Source organism: Phyllostomus hastatus, unplaced genomic scaffold (genome assembly GCF_019186645.2).
Source record: "Phyllostomus hastatus isolate PE091 unplaced genomic scaffold, TTU_PhHast_1.1 phas_scaffold_55, whole genome shotgun sequence".
Classification (NCBI taxonomy): domain Eukaryota; kingdom Metazoa; phylum Chordata; class Mammalia; order Chiroptera; family Phyllostomidae; genus Phyllostomus; species Phyllostomus hastatus.
The window spans coordinates 11,058,064-11,083,919 of NW_025334035.1; the positions used below are offsets into that span (position 1 = coordinate 11,058,064).

General features: G+C 46.5%; 1 protein-coding gene across 1 annotated transcript; it reads right to left on the reverse strand.

Moving 5' to 3' along the window:
• Positions 1-1,703: 1,703 nt before the first annotated feature.
• TRIM16 (tripartite motif containing 16) lies at positions 1,704-18,664 on the reverse strand. The gene is made up of 6 exons (XM_045824193.1): positions 18,065-18,664; positions 12,560-12,655; positions 9,034-9,267; positions 6,934-7,099; positions 6,364-6,459; positions 1,704-2,637 (listed from the first exon to the last, which is right to left on the reverse strand). The coding sequence occupies exons 1-6, from the start codon at positions 18,545-18,547 to the stop codon at positions 2,054-2,056; spliced, it is 1,659 nt and encodes a 552-aa protein (XP_045680149.1). The 5' UTR covers positions 18,548-18,664; the 3' UTR covers positions 1,704-2,053.
• Positions 18,665-25,856: the final 7,192 nt, after the last annotated feature.

Consider the following 25,856-nt stretch of genomic DNA (forward strand, 5'->3'; position numbering starts at 1 on the left):
GGAGGTGACTCTAGGCCAAGAAGGACAGCTAATACATTGGAAATAGAATCATGAAAAAAAAAACCCTATCTAAGCAAGTAGCAATAATGTAATAAAATTTAAAATTCAAGCAAAAAATGAATTCAATAAAACTCAAATTTTAAAAAATTCAGTAAGAAGTTCAAATCCTACACCACATATATCCTCACATACAAATAATAGCACGGGCCTCTGGCAACAATTCAAGCGGTGCTTGTTATGTCGGAGTCACTCAAGAAACCAGACAGAAGCAGCGAGCTAACAAGAGCAGGGTTTGTTAGCAGGTAATAAAAGGGAAAGTGAAGCCAACCACTGGAAGTTAAAAGGAAAGTGGGGCCAACCAAAGGATATTGGGACTTGCTCGCTTGTTCTTAGGTCAGGGTTTTTAAACGCAAAAACCTGCGTTTGGGGTATTAGAGTCTGATTGGCTAGAGCTGGTTGCTGGGTGAAAGCTGCATCCTGTTATGCCGGATAAGCCGACCCCGGAGCCTAAACTTCCTGGGTAGGGTCTGTAGGCAGCTTCCCACGGTGCCATTTTCTTATCTGATGATTTTCATTCCTCCTAGGCCTGCCTAGATCTAGCAGTGCTGAAGTAATGGGCTCTGGAGATAGGAACATCTGACTGGTCAAGGCAAGACAAGTGTTAGAACAAAAGATGCTCCTAGTGCTCTTATCACTTAGGAAATTTCAAAGGTTTCAGGAGTTCTGTGCCAGGAACTTGAGGGGGTGGGGCAGGAACCAACGATGTATATCTTATTATAAATCACAATACCACACTTGTGCTTTCTGGGTCTCATTCTTCCCTTTTCCAGGGGAACAGTGGCCTGGGTAAACAGATTTGCCTTGACACAGAACCAGAAGCTGTATTTCCTACAGGAGCTTCAGGCTATGTTCTCAGAAAGTAATTTAAAGACAGTTTGTCATTTGCCTAAAGGCTAGCTGAATGCTCACCGCAAACTTTATGGAGCACATCTGTGGAAAGGAGGATGAAATGACCAGAAGAGTGAGAGATCTGGAAAGTGGGAGACAGTGTGTAAACAAGAAAAGTGGAAAATACCATGTGAAAAACGTCCTAGGAGGATGTGTTGTGAGAACTGCCCTTCAATACTCGAAGAACTGGTCTTTGAACAAGAAATCGGACAAGCTCATCTACTCCAGTGACCTCAGAAGAGAGGAATGAGGCCCTTCCCAGAGGTCATGAGGACTAAGACTTGGACGGCACTAGCACGTTTCTTATAATCCTCGCTGTCCCCCAAATGGAGGCATGAGCTCTCCGCTGCTGCACAGCTGCACCGCCCCATCAGGTGTGGGGGGTGCAGAGAGATTGTCAAACTCTGAGAGGACAGTTGAGGAGGCTCTACTTCCACATGAATAGTTCAACATGTAGTTTATTCCCTCACACACAACACCCACAATCTAATGAGGAAGGCAGCATGGTACAGTGGTGAAAAGTCCACTGTCAGACCACCAAGTTCAAAAGTTCAGGCCTCCAAGTTTGAACCCCAGCTCTGTCACTTACTCACCATGTGACTCCAGTGACCTTGAGCAAGTTAACTTCCCCCCTGGGCCACAGTTTCCCCATCTGCAAATTGGGGCTGATACGAACACCAGCCCATGGGACTGTGTGAGGGTCAGGTTGGGAGATTCACAGGAAGCACTCAAAACAGTGTCTGGGACGTAGGAAATGCATAAAGTTAGCAATTTATTATGATTAATCTGTGATCTTTTTGATCTCTGAAGATTCCTGGTTAGCAATTCTGAGCCCAATGCACTGCTGTTCACCAGAGCAGACAGGAGAATATCAAAGATGGGAGTCTCAAGCATCACGCAAGAGGGCCTTCACCTGAAGATGACTACAAACATGGGGAACAGCACAGCATGGAGGCAAAGGAAGCCAGAGGCTCATCTCCTTATTCACAGACCCCCAGGATTTCTAAACCAGTGAACCCTGGTAGAGAGTTCTGCCCTCAGGTCACCCTCAGAAGGCAACTCACTGCCTCGTGGTTAGCGAAGCTTGGAATGTGGATCCCAGAGTCTAGGAAGCAGCCTCCCCTGAGGTCAATGCTGGCTTCTCAGGCTCCTCTCCCAGATCCACAATCCGCACAGTGTCTTCCTTCTTGGAAAGCCAGAAGGCAGGGTAGACCGGCTCTGAAAACTTGCAGTCAAATGTGTGAATCAGAGTCATGGTGTCAGGCTCCACACCATAGAAGGAGAGGACCCCTCCCTGGAAGTTGACATAGATCCCCAGCCTCCGGAAGGGGCTGGCTTTGAGTGGGGTCTCTGTGTCACTGTGCCAGGCTGAGAACTCCTTCCCATTCCAGTGGAGGCTCCAGGAGAAGTTGTTTCCAGAAATGCAGCTGTTACGCTCCTTCCCTTTCCGGTCAATGCCTTTGCAGGTCAGGCCAATGTAGGTGCCTGCCCCAGAGATCTCAACCTCGAAGTAGTACCTGTGCAGGTACAGGCTCTGTTGGGAAAGCACCTGCCGCCAGTGCACGAACCTGCTGGGGAGGTCCGGGTAGGGATGCTCCCAGGGCGTAGTGTTGGTGACTTTGCGATTGTCCTCCTGCAGCCGGAGGTACCTGTGTGCTGTGTCAGGGTCAAACTCGATGTCACTTGCATCTGAGGAGATACACGAGTCAGAGAGAGTAGGTCAAACCTGACCAGCCTCCAAAGTACAAGAAAATATCCGTGTTTCTGTTCTCAGTTTTCCCAGGTTGGTGACAACCAGAAAACAGGGAACACGAATGTGATACTGTGAGTTATAATGAAAAATACATACTTGGTCCCTAACCCCCTCCCCTTCCTGGTACAGAGCTCCTGAAACCTTTGTAATTTCCTAAGTGATAAGATGCTAGGAATATCTTTATTCTAATAATCTATGGCCTTTGACTCTAGTTCCTGACACAGGACTCCTAAAACCTTTGTAATTTCCTATGTGATAGAAAGGTCTTTTGTTCTAATGAGCAGACTCTGGGTGGGTTTCTGGACAGGCTGGTCACCAGAAAGACCAAACCCTGATTAGAGACTTGGGGTTTTCAGCGCCATCCATGCCCCTCCCCTTCCCACTTCTCCAGAGAGGGGAGAGGGAAATGGAGTTAACTGATCATGCCTGCATGAAGAAGCTCCATTAAAAAATCCCATTTGTAAGGGGTTCTAAGAGCTTCCAGGTGAGTAAATACATCCACCTTGGGAAGTGACATACCCTAACTCCATAGGGACAGAAGTTCCTGAGTTCAAGACCCTCTCAGACCTTGCCCTATGTATCCTTACATCTGACTGTTCACCTGTGTCCTTTATCATAACCTTTAATGAACCGGTAAACATAAGTAAACATATCCATGAGTTCTGTGAGCTGCTCTAACAAATTAATGTGATCGAGGATGGGGTCATGAGAACCTCTGATGTGTAGCTGAGTTGGACAGAAGTTGTGATGAACCTACTCCTTGTGACTGGCATCTGAAGTGTGGGGCAGTCTCCTGGGACCGAGGCCTTAACTGTGGGCAGTGGCAGAATTGCGTTAAACTGTGGGACACCCAGCTGGTGCCGTGGAGGATTGCTTGTTGGGGAAACCCCCCACACATGCTAAAAGTGGTCCCAGACCCTTTTCTTTAATTAAATATTTTATTGTTATTCTATTACAGTTGTCCCAATCACCTCCTCCCTTTTTAACAAGTCATTTCACTTCCTTTCTTTCTGAAGATCAAATTGTTTGGCACTTCCTGTATTATTTCTTGAACTGAATCAAGGAATAAAATCTATTGATTCACTGTTTCATTCATTTAACAAGTACGTGCTGACAAGGCACCATTCTACCGGTGCTGGCAAGCGTTTGGGGGAACAAGCCTTCATGTGCTCATGTTTAATCCACTTTAAAAACTGACCAATATTTAGCCAGGTGAACTCTGAAGTCATCCCCACACATCTTCTCTTCCCTGTCCTGGAAAACAGTAGCACTACCATGCACCCAGCTGCTCAAATCTCACTAAAGCCACTTTTGACATTTCTCTTTCCCACAGCCTCACCCCTGCCTTTTCCCCCCTCACACACGCAGGCAGCAGCAAGCCCCGTAGGTTCCACTCACTTCTCTCCAGGGCACTGCTTCACCTCCCACAGAAGGCGCCTCCAATCTCACCCAGACTAGGGCAATAGGCTCCATACTGATTATGTTGCTCTCCCATGCTCCCCTTTTGTACCTTCCCCATGACAGAGCCTATGTTGCTTGTTTCAGGGTGTAGGTGAAGGTGAATCATGTCACTCAGCTTACAGCTCTTTGATGGTGCCCCTTGCTCTTAGGATGAAGCAATGACCCCTCGCCCTGGCCTATATGGCCTGTGTCGCTAGCCCTGTCTCCTGCCCTCTCCCCTTTGATCACCACACTCCAGCACCCTGACTTCAGACCCACCCAACACTGAACCCACCTCAGGACTTTGGCACAGACCATTCCCTCTGCAATGTCGACATTGTTCCAGCCTGAGCCTGGTGGTTCCTACTGGTCCTTTGAGGCTGCAGCTGGAAGCCAGTGTCCTCAGAGTGGCTTCCTGATCTGAGTCACTCCCACTGAGCACCCTGGCTTTTTAAAGCATTGCAATGAGCTACTTGTGTGTTTGTTTCATGCTTTTCCTCCTTCTTATTTGGAAGATGCACAATTTATGTGGGACTCTATCCTGGGGTTCCAGTCCAGAGAAGATGCACAAAATATCCTTGCCAAATGAATTAGCATATTAAAGGCTGTTTCAAAATCCATTAATTTAAAAAAATTAACTTAATTCACCCAGGAGCTTTCCAAATTCTTTTGGTAAGAGAAATTCTTAGCAGTCAATGAGACCACATCCTGGAAGAAAACAAGGACAAGGCAGTCCAAGAATTTAAAAGGAGAAGTGAGTATAAATGGAGGACCACCTGCAGCTACCACTAAAAGTGGCCCCAACAGTGCCCACGCCCACCACCAGCTCCTGCAGCAATCCTTAGCAGCAGATATTGAGCAATAATATTCCTCTCAACTCAGGAGACCCAGGACTCCCCGGGGGGCAGGTGATTCCATGTTTTCGAACAACAACAACAAAAAAAAACAGGATGTGTCTGGGACATTCGGTTTATTCCAGCAAGCAATGATACTTTTAGGGATGTCAAGGGTAGAATGTCAATGTTTGAAGGAGAAAGAGGACAGTGTACAAGCAAGCAGCTGAGCTGGTCAAGTTGGGGATTTGAGCCCCAGAACGTTGAAAAGGGAAAAAATCTGAGTCTATAAAAAGTTAAAGCTTCAGGACAATGCTCAAGGAGAAGAAGTGAATACTGTATACACAAAAAGATAGTTATCATTCAAAAAAGAATAGATTATAATAGGATATCATGTCATTTTTATTTGATGTTAAGAATAAAGTGTGTTCTTGTACTAATTATATCTGTTTGTGATATATAGATGTTCTTCTGTCAGGAAGAGGGGAAGAATAAATAATGGAAACTCTGGAAATCAAGAGGTCCTGGGAAAGTCAGGGCTGTGGTAGGAACAGCAGATTGGCATCAGAACCTGAGGCTGCATGGAATAACCAGAGGAAAGGTGGCCTCGGGGTTTGTCAGTCACCAGTCACCTCCAGAAACAATTAGAAGCATTATGCAATGCATGTCCCAAAAAGATGAACTTGCCAAATGCCATAAAAAATGAGCCTTGAATGTACAGATGCAGTCCTTCCCCTACTGGCAGATGAAATCTCCCTGGCTTGTTAACCATAGTGAAGTACCGATTGGAAATACAGTGTTTTTAATAATGCTAACAGACCAGCTCAATGCCACATAATGACAAGAAGATGGGCTATGCAATTCTGCCCAAGCCAGACTTAGCAGGGAATGATTTGGTAACTTCCCAGGCTCTACAAAAGTGCCAAGGTCATGGAAGACAAAGAGGGACTCAGGGACTATGCCCAGACAGGGGACAGTAAGGAGGCATGGAAATATCTGTGACCCTGGAACGGACTTTAGCCCCAAAAAAGGACATTGGTTGGAACACTGGGTGAAATTCTGTAGATTAGTTAATAGCACTGTAGCAACAACATGTATTTCTTGGTTTTGCTGAATATGCTGTAATTATGTAAAGTGTTAACATTTAGAGAAGTTGGATGAAAAGTACATAGGAATTCTTTGTCCTATTTTTGCAATGTTTTTGTAAGTTTGAAATTGTTTCAAGTGAAAAGTTAAACATTTTTGCAATTAAATTTTTTAAAATGTACCATGTAGGGATAGACCAAGATTGCAAGAACCTGAACCCTATCTGCGAGATGGTATTCTTGCTTCCGCAAAGCATTACACTGACATCAGTAACTAAAGAAGGGAGAGCTGTTCACAACTTACATTGGAGGAACTGTTGCCTGGTGCTGGGCTCAGGTTTTGAGGTCCAATATTTGCGTTCAACAACAGCTGACACTTGAGTTCTGATGTCATACTCCTCTAGAAAATCAGAGAGGTGTGAATGCATACCTGCTCAGGTGGTCAGGAGAACATAAGAAGCGGGTCTTCACAGCCACGCTTCCCCGGATCTCCTGGAGGAAGGTGGGGCTGGAACCTAGTCACTCCTCAGGGAACCATGCTCACTGGGCTGCATTTCTCTCATGGATAAAGCAAAATAGGCTGAAAAAGATCCCAGACTAACTTGGATTTCACTTAAAAGTATGTGCATTAGCAATCTGAGAAGCCAAACATAGAAATGCTAGCCAATTGCAAGACCAGACTAACTCACCCTACCTGGGTCTCAATCATAAAGTGAAATCAAGATGTGCCCATTAGTAACATAGTCTAGCTGAGGATGGCTTTGAAAATGAGAAGTGCCCCTGATTTCGCCCTCCTCCCCTGGCTCTTTCTCTCACCTTCCCCGTGGACCACTTGGAGAGGCACACATAGTACAGCCCACAGGAGGCTTCTCACCTTCCCTTGCAAACTCCTCCAGCTTGTTCCTGTAGTTGTGCAGCAACTGCACCAGGTGCACAGTGGAGTCCATGATGACCTTGCGAATACCGGAGAGCTTGTCCTTGAGTCCAATGTAAACACTAGGGAAGACGCTGTCCTCAGTGTTCTTAAACTTGCAGTACTCCTGCAGGGAAGGGAACATGGCAGCACCCGCCCTGGTTTCTGTATCTCCTAAACTGGGCTGCCCTCTTTACTCACTCTCTGCAGCTGTAAAATGGGTTGGTGTGATGTGTACTTCCCAAAGAAAGTATGTCATGTGTCCAGCTCTGGGTCTAACATCATAAAAAACATTTATTCTTTAAACTGGGAAAGGGGGTTTTTAAAAATCAAGAGACACTAGATGTCCATGAACAGCTCCAATACACAGCCCAGACTGGACCAAAAATCAAAAACATTCTGTGCCAATAGCCCAAATGGAGGTAACATTCCTGCTATGCATACCCTCAGGACTTTTTTAAAAAAATAATTTAAACACAAGTCCTCAGACAGGAGCACTTGCTGCCTTTTCCTTGTCAATCACAGCTCTCTCTAATTCTTCTACTGTGACTTAGAGTTCAAAATGTGTTTCCACATAGATAATCACAGTAAGCCAATTGTACTTCAAAGCAATGTGATGACCAGAAAAGGTTACTTTCAGATGTAACACATTATTATCAAGACTGAAACGCAACTGAAGCACTGAACAGCAGACTGGATACATGTAAAACTTAGTGATGAAAACTGTGGTACCAATATGGTGAGACAGATCAGCAGAGGGGAGAAAAAGTCCAAACCAGATTGTTGGGAGAGAGAGAGAGAAACATTTTAAAACTCTGTATAGATTCTGTACTATACATGATGAAAGCATCTTAAATCAGTGGGAGAACGGATAGATTATCCAATATATGTTGTTTCAACTGGCTAAGTGCAGGGAAAGGAAGATATCTTTAACCGAAATAAATAAGTTAACTTATACTAAAACAGATTTGGTACATATTAAAGTTTTTATGTTAAAGTTATAAAAGGAAAAACAAAAACAGAAAAATTATTTATATACTCTGGGGGAACTCATGACATGGGAAGCCAATTTTTATTCATATTTTCTTCACATTTTGATACTGAAAAGCAAGGAACTGGTAGAAAGCCATCCCATCGGTATTTTGTCTCTGCTTCTCTCTCTCCCTCATTACAACTGTGGTGGGAGGGTGCATGACTGTTTTCCTTCATACCTGTCTGGTTTTTCCACAGTAAACATTTATGTCCATTGTAACTGGAAGGAAATTTTTAAAAAAATGCTATTAAGAAAATTATCTGTATTTAGGAATATTAGGCCTGAAGGAACTAATTACTTACTCTGACCTGACTGTTTGATAAATGAGGAATTTGAGACCCAGAGAAGTTTAGTGACTTGCTAAAAACTACAGAGCTAGTTAGAGACAGATCCAAGATGACAGGATTAATGCCCAAGTCAGTGTCCTTCCCTTACATGTGCTCTGGCCCAGCCCTAATAGCATGTGCCTTAGTGCATCAGGGTACCTTGCAATGAGAAGTCCTGTCTCCTCTGCTGGGCCTTGCTCACTCAACCCCCCACATGGGACAGGTGTCCAGTTTCACCTTGCCAGGTCAGCCTCCTTCCCGCTGTCAAGAGTGGTTTCCAAAGCACATGGATCTGAACTCACCCCTCCCCCATCAGAAGTCCTCCCTTGGCTTCTGTGACTTCCTGATGAAGAGCAAACTTCTACCACCGTCAGAAGGCAGTCTGTCCTGGCCAGTCCCATCTCCCATCACTTGGGAAGGCACACAGTCCCTCCAATGAGTTGTGCTCTCTCAAACCTCTCCTGGAGCACACTTCTCTTTTAATATTACTCATCTGCCCTGAGCTGGCTCCAGCTTGCCATTCTGGGAAGGCTTTCCTACCCTTCCAGTGCTCCTGCCTTTGCGGAATCAACACCTGCTCCCTCTGTCCAGAAGGCCCCCTATACACCCCATCTATCAAAAAGCAGTTCTAGTCCTGCATCTGCCGGTTAGGTCCCTGCCCTTAGCTTCATGGGCACCTCCACCCTGCCCCGAAACCCGTACCTCCAGGAACAGGACAGTGTTGCTGATAGCCACAATCCTCCCCAGCTCCTGCTGGCTCTTCTCCATCTCTGCACTCCTGTGCTCCAGGTGTGCCTTGATGCCATTGGCCTGGCTCAGGGCGGCTTGTTCCTTCTCCTCCAAGAACAGCATCACATCAGCCTGGGCCTTCCTCACAGCAGCAAGGAGTTCCCCAAACTGCTCCTCAGCCACCATCTTCACCTCTGACACTGACACCTGGTGCACCAGGGTGGGTGGGAGTAAGGGGGACACAGGAAGAACCTGTTAGCAAGGTGTCCAACTTTATCAAAACTCAACACACAGAAATGTAAACTTGATAAACCTGTAAATTAAGGAGCAATTTTCTACTACAAAAGAAAGCTTTTATTCTCATCTGAATCCAGGGTTCTTGGGAAAAAATATTGACTCCCCAGCATGCTAGTATTTATTTACCCATCTTTTCTTTAAAGATCTTATTTATTTTTAGAGAGATGAGAAGGAAGGAAGGAAGAGAAACATCAATGATGAGAAACATGGATCAATTGCTTTTCCCACACCCTCAACTGAGAACCTGGCCCACAACCTAGGCATGTGCCCTGACTGGGAATCAAACCAGCAACTTTTCGGTTTGCAGGCTGACACTCAATCCACTGAGCCACACCAGCCAGGGCTACTTACCCATCTTTAACTTAGTCTCACATCCGCTGGATGAGAGAATGCATTGTATATGTCTGAGACCCCTTCCAGATCTGACAGCTGGGGTGCTATTTACGGTTCTCAAACCAAGTTTTCTACTAGGGCAATTCAAGTATTCCGTCTACTTGATACTTATATTTATTGTGGTCAATTAATAATTTGGCTTCCTCATATAATTCAAAGCATGAATTAGCTTCTTTAGCATGTCATTATGTCTGGTTAAACTGCCCATTGAGGCCATCAGAGACAAAAGCACATGTAAGTTTATGGAGTCCAACCAGGCACAAAATGTTCAGGGTATGTGTGGGTGACCACAGTACCCATACATTGCAGGATGAGCACACCTGGACAGAATGGAATGCTCCAGTCAAATAAAACATAAAACAACTCAATATGGAAAACGTTAAGGATTTACATGATGGCACTCATGCACATGGGACCCTGTCCTCTCACAGGGTGAACATTCTTTGTAAATGCGTTCAGCCAAGAGTATATTTACAGCATCAGTCCAAGTTTTAAATGACTTCCTCTTCTCCTTGGTAGTTCTTAAGTACTGATGCTGACAGTTCTTAGAGTAAAAATTTCTTTTTTACTGTAGTTAAGAGTTCTTGAAATACAGTAGAAATATTGCATTCTTGCAAATAATTAGTGTTGTGCTCTTAGCCCTACAATAGGTCCAAAAAGGTCATCAGTCAGAAATTAGTTAGTCTGTATGGTGAATGCCAGGTGCTCTAGAGGGTGAGTCCCAGGAAGTCTGGGACATTCAGTGATCTGGATAACAGATGTCACGTGGATGCCAGGTGGCCTGGACATGCAAGTCCCCCAAGGGGCGATCAGAGGGATATGTGGAGGTCTGGTGTGTGTCTAGATGTGTGTCCAGGCATTGACACAGGAGTGGAAAGTTCAAAAAAATTTAAGTTACCGGGATATTTAAGATAAGAATACAGTATTTCCTCATGCTTCAGCTTTCAAAATGTTAATAATTTTAGAAGCTTGTTGAAAGAGACTTCATTTTATATATCCTTTATCTTTAACAAACATTTATTTGGAATCAAAAAGAACTGCAGCTCAGAGAGAAACCCAAATAGTGTCCCAAGTACAGAATGAAGGCAAGGGGTCTGTGTGAGGAAAGGAAGGGAATAATTGCATAAATAAAAGAAAAATAAATTTCTATTGGTACTAATAAGCTTAGTTACTCTTTAGCTGTACATGGCTGGTTTCTGATTCAGTCTTCAGAAAGAGAATCCATAACCATCAGTCCTTGTTTTAGGAGGTTTGCTGTCTGGTAGCTTTGCAAACACTGGTGTGTAAGGCAACGTTGGTTTGGCCAGGGGTGTTGTGAGAAAGAAGCAGAATCCACTTACGCCCTGTACTGATGGCATGTAGGTTCCTCAGAGAAGAACAATGCCGTGAAGCTCAGAGATTAAAGACAAAACTCAGGGTCCCAATGCCTCCCCTCCCCCTGCCCCGAGGTCCTCCTGAGGGAGAGGGGTAGACAGGCGGCCTTCTACTGCTGTGTGGAGCCACTCATTCCTCAGCCTTCCCAGGGAGAAACACTTCTTCTTTGCATGTAAATAGGGTGTATAAAGGGTATAATTTACTGCCCAGATGAGGACAAATAGATACTAAGGGGAGGATGGCCACAAACATACCCAAGTACCAACCATAATGGTTTAAAGAGGATGGTATACATGTCTGTCAATGTACTGAGTCACTCTCAGGTCAAGGGTGCAACAATCCCAGGCTCATCACCTCCCTCTGTCTTCATGTCCCTCGTACACACGTCCCTTGACTGCAGGTGGCAGTGTGATAACTACCTCCCGTAGTCACCATGCAATTACGTACAGAGCTGCACAGGGATCAAAGTGCCTGAAAAGGAAAGAACTGGGAAAAGGCAAGGTGCTGAGTGTGATTCACCAGATTATGTTGAGCCTGGAAATCAACAATCTGTGAAGGTTTATAAAGCTTTAAATGGGTAACTGTTTTTCTTATTTTTATAAGATTATATAAGAAAGAGGTATTTAACCTTCAGTAGCTAGTTAGTAATAAACACTAAGAAGGAGAAAATTTTTAAGTTGAAATGAATATATGCATTACATATGGGTAGGTGGGCGGATGGATGGATGGACAGACGGATGGGACAGAAACATTCCTGATATGCAAAGAATGATGCTGCTGATTGATTTACGACCATGGGGTAGGTGGATGGCATTCTACGCTGAGTGGTGGTTATTGGTTTGCCACTAATGAAAAGCATTTGTGGGACTGTTGGGGTATACATAGAGTTTATGTGGAAAGTGGTCATAAAATCAGAGGGACTAAAACTAGGTAGCCAGGCACACCATTGGCCTCGACAGCACTATCTGCAAATCCAGCAGTCCTCAACTCTCTCCTGGCTGCCAGGACATACGACTGGTGACATCCACATGCAGCTGGGCAACCCAAGACTGTGTATAATTCTGGGCGCTCTATCTTAACCCCCCTCGTTTCCCCGCACCCTTTCTCCTGGTCGAGAAAGCACACACAAATGTGAAAATAAGAATGCTGTTATTATAGGACTGGTCTGCTTCTATTCTATAGTATGAAAAAGTAATTCACTTGCCAATTTTGAACCTTAACCTTATTTCATAGCAAATCCCATCGGGAAGTTTAGGCCACCCAATGGTGTAGCCAACTCTATCTGCGCCCATAATTCTCATTTGCCGAGGGACCCCAAGTAGCTCGTGGACATGGAGGCTGCAGCCCTATGTCTTAAAACCTTGCTGGGCCACGCTGAGCCTGCAGTAGGTCCCAGGAGCCCTAAAGCCTGACAGGTGACCCAAACCAGTCTTACCAAAACGGATTTATGGTTAGCTTGGAGCCTGGCAATGGCGTTTTCATTCAACTTGAGTTTCCGCTCCAGGTCCAACTGGGTGCTCCGAAGCTCAGCCTAAGAAAAGGAAAGGACAGTGTTAAGAGGAGGAGTCCAATGCTCACAGGAGCAATAGCACGCTCCACTTACTTCCATGGGAAGGACAGTTCGACCTCAGAAGCTGCTCTCAGAAGCAGCCGAGAGCACCCTAAAGGGAGGCGCAAAGGGTCACCTCCTGCACCTCCTGGAGCTGAACTCAGCATGAATTGGCTGAAATATGGAGAGCACATACACCGTGCTGTGCTTGTCATCATTTTTAGCATTCATGTGAATTACCTCCTATCGTCCTGACCACATTCATGTTAGGTAAAGGTCATTATCTCCATTTTACAGGTGATACAATGAGTCACCTAATCCAAGGTCACACACATTCAACAGTGGAGTTGAGCCCAGGCCATCTGACCTAAAATCAGCTAAGAAGGAACATGGGCTTGGAGCTGATGGTGGGGATCCCAGGTTTTCTACTTAGCTGCTGAGACTTTGGAAAAATCTACTTACCTCCTCCACCCAGACCTCCTTTTCTTCACCTGTGGAATGGGGACAACCAAAGTGCCTCATTTGTAGGGTAACTGTGTTAACAGAAACTTCACTGCTGCACTGGAAGTACTGCATCGATGTCATTGATGCCATCATCGCCATCACTGTGTCCTTGTCCTTACTCCCACTGCTGCATGGCTGCTTTCCATCGCATGTTCCTGTCCACCCCGGGGCCGCAGAGCGGACCAGCCAAGGTGGGCACCCACTATGACCCTATGACTCCTCTCCACTCTTGCCTCCTGGGACTCCCTAGCACTTTCTGCCAAAAAGTGCCCCGAGACATGAAACTTAAGCCTTTGAAAACTTCAGCGACCATGTCACTTTCCTCCTTCCACAAAGGCATGAGACAGCAAAAAAGAAAAAGAATGGCTCTAATGACTTTTAATAGGTTATGTCTGCATTCATAGCTGTGAGTCATTATGCCCTAATGGAACTCAGAGGTTATAAATGAGTGTCCCTCTTTTCTCCCACTGAAACCAAAATTCAGGGAATTCCGGGCCTCCCAGGGAGGGCAGCCTTGGCAGGCAGGGGACTCACCTCACATGGACACTCTCAGAATGCAGGTAATGTTGGCACAGGCTCTTGGGCACTGACTAGAGCTGATGGAACCCCAGTGGCCTCCCAGCCCTGACACTTGAGACCTGCTGCCCAGAGTGAGGAGGGGGAGTGGAAGCGGAGAGGGCCGGTCCCATTTGAGGACAACTGTGGACTCCTAATCTAAAAGGCTTACACAGTGACCTGCCCCAGAGGAGGCAGAAGGAAACACAAACTGCTTGTTTAAAGGTGGAGGCAGCCCCAGCAACACACCATGGGCACAGATGTGACAAAGTGGTGACACAGTCAGCCCTCGTAGGATCCTGAGCCACAGGGGGACACCCAGAGAGTCTCCAGTGAGAGACTTCTCTCCAAGCTCTGCAAACTGCCATAAAAGGAGAAGGTGGCTCCTAAGTGTCTAATGGAGACCTCTCTGAGGGAGTCACCCCAGAGGAAGTCACTCCTGCTTCCCACAAAAGGTGGGGCCACTTTGGGAAACCAGTATCTCCAGTTATTCCTCCTCCTAGGAAATGATAGGGTGGCTCCGACTCTGGCTTCAGGCTTTCCCAAGAGGCCAGCCACGTAAATCTCAGGCCAGGGGCGAGCAGGACAGTGGCATCAAAGAGCACAGATGGCCCCATGATGATGGGCACAGGGAGTCCTGCTGACTTCAGTGGGGAGTGCCAAATGTGCAAAAGGCTCCATATTTGGGGCCTGAAGACCTGCTATCGTTGGCTATACAATCTTTATCAAATCATCTGGCACCTCAACTGGCATAGGGCTGCAACAGTTGTCAACAGAATTGTCCCTGCTTCTATCTACAGGGCAAAGGTGGCAACCCAGAGTATGGTGGCCAGGAACCAGGTTAGAGATGCACATATGAAGAGCATAAGGCATGGATAAGAGAAGAAAATTCCAGATGGTGTTAGTTCCTTTATATTTCCAACCATGAGATGTCGGTCCTTCTCGAGTGTTTGCCTTTGGTTTACATCTGACTTCTTTGCTCAGTTGGTCAGAACCTACTACATGCCAGTCCAGTACAATAAGACATCCTCTATGATCTCGAAAGACATACAGCCTGGTAGAATGTTTAAGAAAAAACAAATTACATAACACTGAGTCCAGGGCCACTCTCAAAATTTCTATAAGAAATTCTTTTCCTGAGTGGCCTTGAATCACCTACCTTCTGGACACCAGCAAATAGGCTGCAAGCAATGCTGGCTGACTGCTCCCCTGAGATGCACAAACACCTGTGGCTCCCAGGAACTTGGCTCCTGTTCTATAAGGGGACTCTGTTGGTGGGCAGCACTCAGCTCTGAAGCTTCTGGAACCAATGCTGATGTTGACTGCAATGGCGTGTCACTAATGAACTTCAGGATCAGAGACAGGGCCCAGATCACTCTCCCTCCTGCACAAATCCTGCCCTGACCTCACCCCTCACCACAACTGCACCTGCCTCTGACCTGTGGCAGTGTGTTACTCCAGCCATTTGGTGTTCCAAGGGCCATGGAATGTGCCTTGGCTCCTGATTAGACTCCACGCTCCCTGAGGATAGACACTGTAGCCTCACACTTAGCCCTTAGGAAGCACTCCACAATATTTGATAAACTTGAGGAAAAACAAGAGTCATGTGCATTTCGAGAGTCAGAACAAAGGGGAAGGCAGTCCGAAGGAGCACCAGTTTTACAACACATGCATACACATGGGCCCATTTCCACGGCAGTGGCCAGCCTGAGATTCAGAGGAAGTGAGAGAAGTCAAGGCCAGCTGCTCTTAGAAACAAAGGGGGCTTGGGAAGCAGGTTTGGAGCAAAGGGACATGCTGAGTTCCCCATTGGGAAGGGTCAAACAGAATAGAAAAAATAATCAAAGAACACCCAGAACTCCCAAAACTCAGAGTTTTTGCCCCTGACGCAGCTAGAGACCATGGGAGTTCCAGAAAAGGCTCACTTGGCTAACTGAGAAATAAGTTACTCTGTGGACCCAGTGCAGGATCTTGGCCACCTGGTGTCCTTGTGGCTGACCCTGCCATTTGCAGTTTTCTAGGCACCACGTGCCAGCCTGAGTAATTAGCCCTTAACATGATCCAAAGCGACCTTCATCAAGTAACACCAGCAGACCTGGGCCACCTAAAGGGAACACTGGACTTCTAGAGCCTTCATTGTATCTAACGAAACTTTCAAAATGACCCCAGTAGCAGCTGTAGCCTCATCAGGGCACTGAGTCTGCTGGGCTAATCCTCTTGGGCTCCTGGCAAGAAATTTTTTGGCTCCTAAGATTTGGCAGAGCCACCTAGAGTGTGGCTGCCACTTATACGGTAAACTTAACATCTGAGCTGAAAACAAAAACCCAGGGTGGAAAGGGCAAGGACACTCTTAGGCAGACCAGAAAGCAGAGGTCATGAACTGGGGCCATCTCCAAAACTCTGGGGTCTGGGGCTATCACACTAGATGTATAACCATGATCACTTTTCAGCACTAAAAACTACCCTAGAACCCTTATCCAGGTGTCCTGATTTTACCTTATCAGTTCTCTCTTAGGATGACTGAATCTGGGGTTCCACACATGCTGTGCACAAGTCTTCCTGCTCAGAATCACAATAACCCTAAGTCTCTGTAATGCATCCGTTTATGCTGTGTTTGAAATTTGTAGTGTTTCTATGCTGCTACAAGCATAGAACATTTCTTAAAGAAAACAGGAGACAGTGTAGAAGATGGTGATTGCCTCCAAGGAGGGAAGATGAGGGATCCAGGTGGGAGGGAGAACTTTTTCTGGTATAATCTGGTGCAGATTGTTTTCCAACAAGTAGATGCATCCCTTTTCCAGTTAAGTATAATGGAATTCAAATATTATACCCAAAGGGAAAAGCAGTACACTTTGCCTTAATATTTCTATTATACATTTGGTAGGTTTTTAGTGCCAAAAATAAAAAAGGTAAAGTTCTAACACTGTGATCTTGGGGTCCTTCCCTTGTGTCCCTCCAGCAGGTAGCTTCCTGGAGCCCTTCATTCCTCTCTGCATGACTCCTGTGTATGAGTTTGGACAAACGTGGTAGAGATAAAAGATCATAACCTCATGGAGTTATCTGGGGACGGAAAAGCCATGGGAAATATTTAACACATAGCAATGCTCAACGAAGACCAATTTTCTCAATCATGCAGAACTTTTCCTTTGATCTGCCTACTTGTTAGTGCAGAGCCCCTTCACGGTTAACAGAAGTAGGGAAAGGAGAGGTATTCCCTGACTCTGGAATCCCTAGAAACAGTTAGCAAGTGGTTTCCAGAGTTGGAAACAATGACTCACTGGACTCATCTGGACTACACAGCTTTCCAAAATAATTCCCACTAGCATGGGGTAAAATCCATGCCTGAGGAGGAACATGGGGGTGGGGCCCTGGCAAGCCAACTGCCCTTCCCAGAAGCCTCTTCTGTTTGCTGCCCAGGAAGCCTGGGCCAAGGGTGGGACTGCATGCCCCATGCACAATGCAAATGGAGACCTGCCAGGAGTGTGACTCTAAGGAATGTGGGACAAAAGTCACCTGCAGTTTGCACTGAGAATAAAACAAGTGCTCTAGGAAAGTTGAAGTATGAGAAACAAAGCATATAGAGCTGCTAAATTCATTCCCAAGAACTCTGGGTTCTCAACTGTAGGGCTAGTTGTTCTAGACACAACTTCCCTATCTGATGGGAATAATATTACAGGCTATGCACATGGTGGGGTTTTTTTTTCAGTCTCTCCTTATACCACTATCTGATAAAGAACTTTTATTTTTCCCTAGTTTGCTGTCCTTGACATTGTACCTGGAGCTAGGTTTCCAACTCTATGTAATCTTAGTCCTTTCAAGCTCTTGGATTTCACCCCGAAATCCACACTTTCTGGTGGTCTCTTGTTGGGGGTAGAGGAAAGAAAAGAAATTAGGGGGATGGTCTGATTCTTTTCCCTTGAATTTCTGCCAAGGTTTACACGTCATTAATTGCCACACAGATCCAGGCAGAGGGAAGTATCCCTGCTCTCAGCCCCGTCCTGGATTCTGCCCCCAGGCCTGACCTCCTAACAATCGCCAAAAGCTGCAGGAGAAAAAGCAGGAAACTACCCGCAGGAGGAGAGGCAGACACGACTGGAGATGGCGCAGGGGCAGTGGGTCGAGATAAGGCAGAGCGACCTACTTCAGGTTTCCAAGCCAAAGGAACTGGATATTTACGCTGGAAAAAGAGCCGGGTGCCAGGGTAAAGTTCCCCTCAGGTGAATCGGAGTACAGAAGAGCAGGCAAGAGCCCCGGGGCTGCGGCAACCGCGCAGCCTCTCCCTGGGCACACCACCTCCCCACCTTCCTCTCCCAGAGCGGCCCCAGCACTCGCCTCCTTGTCCCTACGGGCGACATCCAGGGGGACTGAGGCGTGGCCCTTGTGCTCGCCCTGGCCACACTCCTGGCAGATACACTGGCGGTCGGTGCAGCAGAAGGCGACCGGCGGGCTGTGGTGGGTTGGGCAGGTGCGCAGGTCCCGGTCCTTCACCGGCTCCGCCAGCTGGTGGCTGTGCAGTTTGCTGTTCTCCTGGTGTGGCCTTAGGTGCTCCTCGCAGTAATTCACCATGCAGGTCAGGCAGGACTTCACCGCCCTCACCCTACTGGCCCCAAGGCAGAAGTCACAAAGGATCTCCTCCTCCCCCTCGCCGCCAGAGCCGGTGCCCAGACCCTCGGGCTCCCCCGGGGGGCTCTCCAGGGAGCCCCGGTCCTCGGCCTCTGCTGGGCTGTCGGACCCAGAGTCTGGACTGAGAGTGACCAGCGAGTGAGCGGGGACCCCGGGCAGTGGCCCTGGAGCCATTAGGTCTAGCTCAGCCATCTGGAAGGCTCTGCCTGCTCAGCCGTCCTTCCTCTGCTCCTCGGCCGGGCCCGGACCTGCGCAGCCCACGCCGGCTGGGACAGCCACGCCCAGACGACTGCAGCCGCCCGGACTTCCCTGCTTCCTCCCTCCGGGAGGCAGCTCCGTTAGTCACCGCTCCGCCCAGCGCCTGGACGTGGGCCAGCTGCGGTGACTGACGGCAGGCCTCGAGATTACTGCTGCTCTGGACTCAGCTAGGGACGTGTCCCCGCAGGCTCAGGCCTCTCCTCAGGTCGGGTCCGAAACTCCATTCCTGTGTGAGTCATTCGTCCCCCGTAGGCTTAGTGGAAAACCCTGTGTGTCTGTGGCTGGTGGCTCCGGGAAGGACTCGAGATCCCTGAGCTCTGCTGTAAAGAGCCTTCACATGGTTTGAAAGGCCAAATTTCTTGTTTTCGTTTTTTTAAAAGATACAAATATAAGGATTTCAGCCATAGGGCAGCCATTCCTGCATTCCCCTCTGGTAGAACTGGACTCGAGGCAGCTTAGGAACAAAACACATGTTTCTGAATCTGACTTTTCCATATCATCTTCTTGCACGTCCCAGGAGACAGGCTTCAAGTGGACATTTAGTGTGGATCAGGAGGGTCAGCGAAGATCTCGTCTCCTTCCTCAGGCAGCTCCATTCAGACAACCCTCCCAGGCCACCCGCCCTGCCCTAGGTTCCTAAAGAGGGGTATATGCCAGGAAACAGCCGGTTTGCCCACTTAATAAGGTATTTCTAGACACGGTGTTTGAGTTTGCTTGACCTTCCAGAACAAAATACACTGACTGGTTTGTTTTGTTAACCTAAAAATAAAGGGCCAAATAGATAGGCAACAAGTATTTGTGTGAGATCAAAAAGAATAGCTATTTGGGAAACACTGACTCAGACAGAAACCTGTGGGGGAGGAAGAAAAGTTTCTCTGCCATTCTAGATTCTTCCAGCTGGTCTAATATCCAAAATGACATGAAATAAACAAGAGAAAATAACCAAATTTAACTACATACATATATATGGGAACCCTGCCTACATGGGAGAGTCTGAGACCTCACATACATGGAAGGTTCAGAGACAAAAAGACAAAATTATATATGTGGCATTCTGAGCTAAGGATGGGGCAGAGCACCTTGGGGCTTCAGAGGGGAGAAGGTCATTCACAGGGGAACAATAAGAGCATATGTTCAGTATCAGATGTTTGCCCTGCCCTATGGATAGATCATAAAGTTGCCTGGTGGCAGCTGTAATTATGGGCAAGGACACACATTTAAATTCTTTAAGGGAGGGGTAAGAATTTCTCATGAGACCACAGGGTCTCCATGTCCTTTGCCTTTAGCTCAAAGTAATTCACATGCAAAAGTGGCACATCTTGGGGAGGCCTGTTCTGAACCCCTTCAAGCCCAAGTCATTTTTTGATTAGGGGCTGTAGGTGAGGGGTTTTATGAAAAAAGGGAAAGGGAATAATTATACAAATGAAGGAAGGAATTTCTGAAGGCACAAATAGGCCAAGTTGCCCTTCAGCTTGGTGGTGCTAATTCTAAAGGACGTCTTTACTTCTCAGTCCACTAGTCAGTATGCCTGCCTTCCTATTAGCTTGCAAACAGTTGTTCAAAGCACAACGTTGGCTTGGCCCTGTACAAAAACTATTTTTCCCAGTTCAAACACTCCAAAATATGGAGGGGTAAGGCATGCAAGGCTTCCCTAGTTCTATTTTTAAATGGCCTCAACTTATGTCAACTTTCCACAGCTTAAACAATAAGAATTTATTTTCTCACAGTTATGGAGGGTGGAAGTCCAAGATCAAGGTGTCAGTAGGGTTGGTCTCCTCTGTGGCCTCTCTCCTTGGCTTACAGACAGCCTCTTCTCCCTGTGTCCTCATACGGTCTTCCCTCTGTACATGCCTTTGCCCTATTCTCCCCTTCTTATAAGAACATCAATCACATTGGGTGAGGAACCACCCTAATGACCTTATTTTACCTTAATTATCTCTTTAAAGACCCTGTTTCCAAATACAGTCATATTCTGAGATAAGGGTTAGGACTTTAATTTATGAGTTGGGGTGTTGGAAGAGAAACAATTCAACTCACAACACATGACCAGGGGATGACACAGGACATATCTAGCCCCTTGGAAGGAAGGTATCCCCACTGGATGGGGAGTATTTAGTATTTGCCAGATGAGCAACAAAAAATCCAGAGTACCTGTATCCCAACTCTGTATCCTGAAGAGTCTTTACAGCTTTCCCCCAGATTTCTTCAGATTACTCATACAGAATTGGAAAACAAATGGAATAAAGACAGAGGATGGGGGAGGAGCCCTGGTCCAGCTCACCCCTGGGATCAGGGGTTGGGGTGTCTCCCTGTGGCCCTCCACCCTTGGGGTGAGTTCTTTAGGACCTGGATTAAACTACATAAACCAAGGGCTGTTTCTGACCAGTGACCAAGATATTTCATAAATCCAAGTATTGCAGAAGCTGCTTAGAGTTGGATGGCATAAAAGACTATAAAAATCTGTCTCAAATATGGCCCTGTTTATTTTCAACCATGCATAGGATATGCATATCATGATTGCCTAAAGCAGTCTCTTTTTTTAGCAATATATATAGTTCCCCAGTATCCCTGTCCTAAATACTCTCTTCCACTGCTGAAGACACGCCTAGAGAGGTTTCCTTATATTTCACTTCATGGGCTTTTCTTTCTTTTCTTTTTTTTATTGTTATTCTACTACAGTTGCCCCAATTTTTTCCCTTTTGCTCTCCTCCACCCAGCCCATCCCCTGCTCCCAAAGTCAATCCCCACACTGTTGTCCATGTCATGGGTCATTCATACATGTTCTTAGACTAGTCCCCTTCCCCTTCTTTCCACCATTATCCTCCTTTTCCCTCCCCTCTGGCAGCTGTCAGTTTGTTCCATGTTTCCACATCCCTAATTCTGTTTTGCTGGTTAGTTTATTTTGTTCATTAGAGCCCTCTTATAAGTAAGATCATATGATATTTGTCTTTCACCAACTGACATATTTCACTTAGCATAATATTCTCCAGTTCTTTCCATGCTGTCTCTAAAAGGTAAGAGTTCTTTCTGCTGCGTAGTATTCCATTGTGTAGATGTACCACCATTTTTTTGATCCACTTATCTACTGATGAGCACTTAGGCTGTTTCTAGCACTTGGCTATTGTAAATAGCATTGCTATGCATATAACAGCACATTGATGTTTCTGGATTCTTACCAGGAGGGAAAGGAGCTGGCTTTTGCTGGTTGGCCTTGGAGCTTTCTGCAATAGTAACAGGACAGGGTTGCTTTACTTTCAAAGAGCCCTGGTACTGGAAATGGAACAGAGCTTTTGACCTGTTCCACAGCCTCAAGTGCCAATTAGAGGCCACTGATCCAGCCTGGGATTCCCTGGGCCTCTCACTCATCTCCCATTCTTCAGCTCCCCAGCTCATTCCCACCCTTCTCCTTTCACCAATTGTTTCCCTGCCGCACCTTCTTTACTACCAACCCCGTAGGGCAGCTCTCAGTGTGCTTTTAGTCCTTCTCATGAGAGCCTTTGAGATCACTGACATTTCACAGCGTAGTGGAAGACAGGAAATCTGAATTTTCAGCCTGAGACTGGTCTGAGAAAATCATCTGTCCTCTCTTAACCTCAGTTTCCTTGTCCATAAAATGAGCAGGTTGGTCTAAGTCAGGGCTGGTAAATAGATTCTTGGTTAGGCTCCCTAGGAATCTGTGTTGTGTCCAAGTTCTTATCTAAGCCAAGTAGGGAAGGGCACGTACCCTACTTACAGGACCTTATCATGCTGCAAACTCTCGACTCCATGCTTCAGCCCTAGGAGGTGGGGGCTAATGCCCTGCATGTCTCCTAAACTGGAACTCCCTATTGAAGCGATTGCTCTACAACCCCCACCACCCCTTTTTTCCCAATGAGTCCTAGGATGTCCCCATATTCCCAGTCTCCTCTTAGCTCCCTCGGCCTCCTGGCCTGAACTGCAACTTGGCTTTCCCCAAGACTTTCTCCCACTGCTTCTCAACTGGTACTGTTCCTTCTCTCACCAGCTACACATCTCAGAGCCAAGATGGGGTGGGAGTCCTCCTCACCCCCCACCTCAATGTCCTGTCCAGACCACTAACCACCCCAGCCGCCCCAGCTGACCATACCACTCCCTCCTTCCTGGCTGTTTCTACCAGCCTCCCAATCATACCCCTTACTCATGGACTGAAGCCTCTCCCACTCTCCACCCCACTCTCCCCTCATTCTCAGAGCCTCCATCTCTGAATTTTTCCTTCACCTCCTCATAGCTGAGGTCCTTTTCCTCAGCCACCCAGCCTGAGGTCACACCTGGGGGTTTTTAATGGGGTAAAATACACATATAAAATTTACCATTTTAACCATTTTTAAGTGTGCCCAGGTCAGTGGCATTAGGCACATTCGCATTGCTGTGCAGCCCACCCCTTCAATCATTCCCAGGACCTTCACTACCTCAAACCAAAACTCAGTCCCAGAAAGCATTCTCTCCCCTGCCCTCCCCCAGGCCCTGACAACCAGCCTTCTACCTTCTGTCTCTGTGAACTTGGCTATTCTAAATACTTAATGTAGGAGGAACCATACAGTGGTCATCCTTTTGTGTCTAGCTTATTTCACTCAACATAATGTCCTCAATGTTCATTCACGTAGTCTGTATCAGAATCTCCTTCCTCATACATGGATTTTGAATTCACCAGAAACCTGTCTCCAAAATCAAGAATTGAGAATCCTACTCCGACTACAGCTCTAGCTCCCTTGCTTAGATGCTTTTTGGAAAAAAAGGCCTCAGGTCCCTCAGCCTCTCATCCACAGCTCTCCACCATTTCCTCTTTGCCATCTTCCCCTCCTGTCTTCATTTTCTTCTCTCCTGCTTTCAGGCTCCATGGCCCTCCACAAACATCCTTCTCTTGTCACTGCCCTTGGCCCCCTCACCCTCTCTACCCTCTATCACATTCCCCCAAACAACCCTAGAACTCTAAATGATCCCCATTCTTCACCTTCCCTGAACCTGCATCTAAAAACAAGGATTATTGGAGCAAATTTGCCAGTCACCCAGGAGAGAGCCGCTGTAAGTTCAAGATCCTCACCCTCCAGTGGGACCCCAGCCATCATGCTGCGTTTCTCTCTTTCCTCCCCAAGGGCTGGGTTCCTCACTCCTCAACCTTCTTACTTATTACCACTTCCACTTTGTGCAGAGGACCTTGACTCATGCTTCACTATGAAAAAGAAGCCACTAATTAGGAGCTTTCTAATGTTCCCACGGCTGGATCTACAAAGCTGTCGGCCTCTGCAGCCTCTCCCCTTCCTTTCTTTCCTGATGCAGTGGAAGCAGCGTCCCCAGATCTATTTTGTCCAGTCCCTTCTCCTGTGAGCTGGACCCCACACCCCACTGCCACCTTACCTTCTCGGGGACTCTGCTCCTTCAGGGATGCTCCTGCCCACACACGTACTCTGTCCCTCTCCACTAGATAGCTCCCATGAACATGAAAATACATACTAGAACCCTCCATCTTTAAAACAATTTTCTCCTGACCCCACATGCCAGTCCAACTCAGATCTATAGGTCTCAGCCTCACTATCTCTCCCCAGGGAGGCCTGCCCCCTCTCAACCACTCACTTCCCACAGTTTATCCAGCACCTGTCATTTGAACTATAGATTTGCTAAGTGAATGAGTGAATGACTACATATGGCTCACCTGCTTCTATAGGCTCTTCTGGTCTGTATCAGGCCCCTTATAACCATAAGGTTGACAGTTTCTGACACAAGTCCCCTTCCTGTTCCATGCTCCTGTGACACCATGAAAATCTGAAGCTCTTCCAGACAACATCTGCCTTCCACAATCACTCAGTTAGAATCTTGTTCAGCCACTCCATCAACAAGAAGTGACACCCCCGGTCTGACTGCCATTTCTTCCCATTCCTGGCTCTGCTCAATTCAGCTCTGACTATCAAGCCATGGGTCATTCTATTATATAATCTGCCTCTTGGTCTCCACACAGTGAATTATTATATGCCAACAATTCACTGAGATCAATTCAGTCAAAGGATGGTCTTGCCAGAGTGAAGGCTTAACTGCTGTTAATCAGACACCACTGACTTTATTATAACCACACTAAACACTCAGCCTTGTACAAGACAAGTGAACTGTATCTCACTTCTTCACCAAACAAATGTAATTGCATCTAGATATCCTTTCCTCAATCAAACTTGCCACCAGGAGTATTAGAGTCAAATTGTGGTTTAGTCTTTCTTTCCAGAATTGAGGGAGACTTTTCTACCCAGATCTTTGAGGACTCAAATTCTACCAATGTGATAGGTAATTGGTAGGTAGGCAGCTAATTATTAATCTTTCATCCAGTTGACCCTGTGACAAATAATCCCACAAACTAACAAAGTTGCTTAGAGGTACATAAACAATGAATGCCAACAGATCCCATCCCATGTGTGAGTGTAAGGCAGGCCATCACCATGAGGAACCTGGAAGAGTTTAAGAAAAGCTTTCCTAACCCAAAGATGCTATTTGGCTGTTTCTGAATAAGGATATTCTTCAAACTTGTTTTCTAAGCAAACAGCTTTGAGTTTGTCTCTTCACAATTCTCACTGGATTTTTTTTTCACTTGTGTCTCTGCTGAGAATAATTTAATAAACTAGACATAAAGCTGAATTTGATCCATTTTAAGGGATAATACTATATTGAGGCTGTGCCTTCCCTCTTTTCTGAGATTAAAAGTCTAAGCTTTTATGAAACCATGGGATAATTGTGAGGAGGGGGTGGAGTTATCTGGAAGATTTACATCTTAATCCTCCAAATTTACTGTGTAATTTTTCTGGTAAGATCGATAAGTCTGAGAACCACAGAGCTGGAAATTGCATCTCTCTTCCAGAAACCAGCCCAGAATTTCCCTGGGTTCACCTGGAGCCTAGTCCCAGTGGATTTTCAGGTCTGCAGTTGCTATCAGCAAATTGGAGCCAGCCCTGCTTTTCTCGTGGAGTTTTCTGGTCATTCATTATTGCTAACAAAACAAGAGAATGAACTGGTGAAGAGGAGAGCAGAGCTTACAGACTCACAGGATCATTGCTCCTAGTCTCAGAACACAAAGGCCGTACCTACCCCACACCTATCTCTGTGTGGAGTAGTGACTGGCCTCCTCAAGAAGGTGGGGTCTTCCTTGAATATTGCACATGCCTTCTCTTCATAAAGACTGGGTTCACACATGTTGTTCAGGAGATGAGGTCGCAAGCTCTGATGGGGCCCAGCTGCCCCACAGAGG